The sequence below is a fragment of the Triplophysa rosa genome, linkage group LG5 (assembly GCF_024868665.1).
Source record: "Triplophysa rosa linkage group LG5, Trosa_1v2, whole genome shotgun sequence".
Lineage (NCBI taxonomy): Eukaryota > Metazoa > Chordata > Actinopteri > Cypriniformes > Nemacheilidae > Triplophysa > Triplophysa rosa.
In genome coordinates, this window is record NC_079894.1 from 28,400,531 (window position 1) to 28,405,845 (window position 5,315).

At 38.2% G+C, this 5,315-nt stretch overlaps 1 protein-coding gene across 1 annotated transcript; it reads right to left on the reverse strand.

The window, feature by feature from the left end:
• Positions 1-2,151: 2,151 nt before the first annotated feature.
• Positions 2,152-3,068, reverse strand: LOC130554370 (uncharacterized). Its single transcript, XM_057333968.1, has one exon. The coding sequence runs from the start codon at positions 3,026-3,028 to the stop codon at positions 2,159-2,161; it is 870 nt and encodes a 289-aa protein (XP_057189951.1). The 5' UTR covers positions 3,029-3,068; the 3' UTR covers positions 2,152-2,158.
• Between the last annotated feature and the right edge of the window lie 2,247 nt (positions 3,069-5,315).

A 5,315-nucleotide genomic window follows, 5' to 3' on the forward strand; every position in this document is an offset into this window, starting at 1 on the left:
CCTGTGGTACACCGTACTGGACTTGCGATTTGCGTGACACCTCATTGTTTATTGCTACAAATTGAAAACGGTCGGATAAATAAGATTTAAACCATTTCAAAGCTATTCCCTTAATGCCGACATAATTTTCGAGTCTATGTAGGAGTGTGCTGTGGTCAATGGTATCGAATGCAGCACTAAGGTCTAGCAGCACCAATAACGAGATACAACCTCGGTCAGACGCCAATAGCAGATCATTTGTAACTCTGATCAAAGCAGTCTCTGTACTGTGACATGCTCTAAATCCAGACTGGAATTCTTCATTGATGTCATTCCTTTGGAGGAAGGAGCATAATTGAGTTGAAACTACTTTTTCCAGAACTTTAGATATGAAAGGTAGATTCGATATAGGCCTGTAGTTCCTTAGTTCTCTAGGGTCGAGTTGGGGTTTTTTGACAAGGGGCCTTATAACAGCCACCTTATATGCTTTAGGCACATGTCCTAATGTCAGAGATGAGTTAATAATACCAAGAAGAGGATCTATAATTTCTGGGAGCATCTCTTTCAGTAGATTTGTAGGTATAGGGTCTAGTATGCATGTTGTTGATTTAGATGATCTAATAATTTTAGACAGCTCATCTTGATCTACGGTATAAAATAATTGCATTTTCTCCTTAAGGGCGCTGTAGTTAGTTTGTTCAGCGGGTTTCACTTCTGATTGCATTGTTATAATTTTTTCTCTAATATCTTGGATTTTATATGTGAAGTAGTTCATAAATTCATCACTGCTATGCTGATATACAGGATCAGAAGTCACTGACGATTTATTTTTTGTTAATTTAGCCACCGTGTTAAATAAAAACCTAGGGTTGTGCTGGTTTTCTTCTATTAGTGATGAAAAGTAGGCGGATCTAGAAGTTATTAGGGCTTTCCTGTATTTTCGAATACTATCCTTCCATGCTGTACGAAATACCTCTAATTTAGTTTTCTTAAAGTTGCGCTCCATTTTTCGGGCCGCTTTCTTTAGAGCCTGAGTGTGTTCATTATACCACGGTGTGGGGCTGCCATTTTTAATCTTCTTTAAACGTAGTGGAGCAACTTTGTCTAGCGTTACCGAGAAGGTGGAATTAAAATTTTCAGTGGTAATGTCAAGATCTTCAACGTTATTTCTCATGATTTGAGACAATTCGGGCAGATTATCGAGAAACGCATCTTTGGTAGTTGAAGTTATTGTTCTACCATATTTGTAACAATGAGTTTTATTTGCAGCCGTAGGCCAGTGAAGCAAACATAATACCAGATAATGATCCGAAATGTCTTCACTCTGCTGAAGGATTTTAACGTCGTCCACATTTATACCGTAAGACAGTATTAAATCTAAAGTATGATTACGAAGGTGAGTGGGTCCTGACACATGTTGACTAATGCCCATGGAGTTAAGAGTGTCTTTGAAAGCCATTCCTAAGGCATCTGTAACGTTATCTACGTGGATGTTAAAGTCACCAACGACAAGGAGTCTATCTGCGGCCAGTACTAGTTCTGATAAGAACCCACCAAATTCTTTAATAAAATCTGTGTGGTGCCCTGGAGGCCTATATACAATAGCTAGAATCAATTTAAAAAGTGTTTTATCTTTAGTATTAGGTGTTGAAACATGAAGAACCATGACTTCAAAAGAATTATATTTAGAGTTCGACTTCTGGGAAATGCTAAGAGAGTTATTGTAAAGTGCTGCGACACCTCCCCCTCTGCCTTTTAGACGAGGCTCGTGTTTATAATAATAATCTTGGGGGACAGATTCATTTAAAGCAATATAATCATCTGGTTTTAGCCATGTTTCTGTCAAACAGAGCATGTCTATTTTATGATCTGTTATCATATCGTTAACAAAAAGTGCTTTATTAGAGAGAGATCTAATATTTAGCAATCCGAGTCGTAACAGTTGATTATCTGTATTTTGTTCATGTTTAGTTTGTTTAACGTTTATTAAATTACTTTCAAGAGGTTTACGCATTATTTTATGTTTGCTAATCCGGGGGACAGACACAGTCTCTATTTTGTGATGTTTGGGAGAACGGATTACTACATGTTGTACATTTTGTGTATTCTGCGACGTGAGACGGCAAGCAGACAGTTGGTTAAGCCATACTGTCTGCTCCCTGACCTGGGCCCCAGCGAGTCAAGTTTTAGCATTAGCATTAAGACTTTTTGCCATATTTCTAGACAGGATGGAAGTCCCAGCCCAGGAGGGATGGAGACCATCTCGTTTCAACAGGTCAGGTCTGCCCTCAAAACTCTTCCAGTTATTTATAAAAACTATATCATTCTGCAGGCACCACTCAGACAACCAGCCATTTAGTGATGATAATCTGCTATAAATCTCATCACCACGATAAGCATTGAGGGGGCCAGAGAATATTACAGTGTCTGACATCATGCTTGCGAGCTCACACACCTCTTTAATGTTATCTTTTGTGATCTCCGATTGACGGAGTCGAACATCATTTGTGCCGACGTGAATGACAATCTTACTGAATTTACGATTAGCCTTAGCCAGCACATTTAAATTTGACTTGATGTCAGGCGCTCTGGCTCCCGGTAAACATTTGACTATGGTGGCTGGTGCCTCTATGTTAACGTTCCGAACAATAGAATCACCGATAACTAGGGCACTTTCAGCAGGTTTCTCAGTCGGTGCGTCACTGAGCGGGGCAAACCTGTTCGAGACTGTAATCGGAACGGTCGAGTGATGTTTTGTCCTGCGACTACGCCGTCTCACAGTCACGAAGTTTCCCAGCTGCGGAGGATTTTCAACCGGAACCGAGCTGTGTGCGCTAATGTTGCTCGCATCCAAAGTGTTTTCTATCGTCGTTAAACTCTTACTATCCTCAGATAAAGATTGGATGCGAGACTCTAATTCTAAGATCTTCTCTGTCAGCCTAACTATTTCCCTGCATTTATCGCATATAAAACCCTCGCAGCTGACAGAGAAGGCTAAGCTAAACATATGACATGAGGTGCAAGTAACAATAATAGGAATAGAAGCCATAACTCACCGGATTTGAAGTGCAATTCCAACTTACCAAGGTTGCTCGATGGATCGTAGTATAATCGCTTAAAAAGAGAAACGGTTAGCACACAAGACAAACCAGAGGCAAGATGATATTCCACAGTGTAAACAGAAAGCAAGCTAACACGCTATTGCTATGCTAACGGCGTTAAGTTAACTATCACTTTTGGTTTAGAATCTTCAAGTAGATAACAAGAACAGGGTTATTGAGATATCAGGATAAGTTAGCAACGACAATAAAATACAGTAATATTAGAGCGAAGTGGTAAAAGCACTGATACAAACAAGCCGCCGGCAGCGATGCAGGATGCAGGAAACAGGAAACAGGAAACGACTCTTAATGTTAAACATACCTTAATGTTACTGTTAATGTAATGTTAATGTTAAAATTAATGTTGAAACAACTTTCCAAGGTCACTCACGGGCTTGAGTGAATGACGAATGATAACGTGATTTATTGATTCGATATTTGCATAGAGTATCCAACAAATTCAGATCATTTAAAAGATTCACATTTCGGCGCAGGAGGGCATTAAAAAATATTAAACATGAGCCGAGTAACATGTTTAACTTAAGATCCACACAATAGTATTTGGAATTATGCTCTTTTATTTGTAAAACGACTCAATAGGGAACTTGAGCTTATTTAAACACTAAATTACAGGTGATGTTTAATAACATGTTTAAATAAGCTCAAGTTCCCTGTTGAGTTACTAAATAAGATTTTAAATCAGTATAAGGACAGTTTGGAAACAATTTATTTTCAAATATTTTTGTTTGGGCAAAACATCTTACTATGTAGTCTAGGGCTGGGTTTTGTGACCAAATTGGCGATTCGATTCGATTCTTATTTATATGGTTTCAATTCAATTCGATTGCAATTCGATAGTTATACTTAGATTAAAATGCTAATTTGCACATGGAATCTATATTTAAATATATATGCTGAAACCCTCCTACTCAGCTATATTAGTGAAATACACATTCACATTAACAGAGCCCACACAATTCTGTTTGGAATTACTTTTTATTTGTACTTTGAACCAAGGGCGTTTTCACACCAGTGTATCGATTGCTTTGTTCCGAAACCGGGGGTTAAATCGCTACAATATTTAAATTTATTTTAGTTCGGTTCGCATTCAGAAGCAATATTTCCAAACGGACCAAACTTTGTTAATAAAAGTCAGGTGCGAGTAAACTCTCCTTCATTGGTCAGAGTGCATCTGTTTATTTTCTGGCCGGTAACGCGAGTGATAATGAGCGTCAGCTGCGCGTCTTCTCGCGTCTCTCACGGCGGAGCTCGGGAAGCATAAAAGGAGGAGAAGGACGAGAGAGAACCAGGCCTGGATTTTATGTTATGTTTTATTGTGTTTGTGTGGCCGGCAGTCGACTGTGAGGGAGCTGTCGGCACTTTACTTTCGTTTTGTTGTTTGTTTATTTGATTAAAAGTTTGGTTTAACGTTCGCCGGTCCCCGCCTCCTTCCTTCCTTACTTTGAACATTGTTACAGGGAGCCATTAGCAAAACAATCCATTTTGCGTCACGCAACTTTACATAATTACCCATCATACATTGTGATACAGTCTGGTTCGTTGGTCCGTTGGGTCAGATGGCTTTCACACGTAGGACTGTCACGATTATGAAATTTGACTGACGATTAATTGTCTAATAAATCATTGCTATTATGACGATTATTTGTCTGTTTTAGGGCTTTGACATTTAATTCTCATTCATTTTTGATTCAGCGATTGAAACGACTATATTGTTCTGAATACAAGACTATGTGTTTTTATTGGAAATACATCGGAAAAAATTGGGTCATCATATATTTAAGGTTTAGGCTTTTACCTGTCAATAATACAACCGCCAAATACTTGTAAATTACGTAAATTGATCAGGTGTGAATTGAAGCCACCATTAAAATACTGTCAGTCATAGAAAAGCTTCTAGTCTGTTTTTTTCTCACTTGCAAGACTACAATAACATTTTACTTGTGTGTTAATGAAATTTTGGTAGACTGGTTTTCACACTGAGATTTGCTTAAATAATATTAAATTGTACTGCAGGTAATTTGTATGTTTTAGTTTTTTTTTAAGTGATTGTGTTGTGGTGGTACATTTTACAAGTATTACCATGCTTTAGTAACAATATATACACTAAAATATGCAATATGCAGATGCACTACAGCTCCCCCTAGTGTCTTCTATAGAGATGTGCAATAATTGCGATGATCTGAAATCATCGCGATGAGGTCAAACAATCGCGAT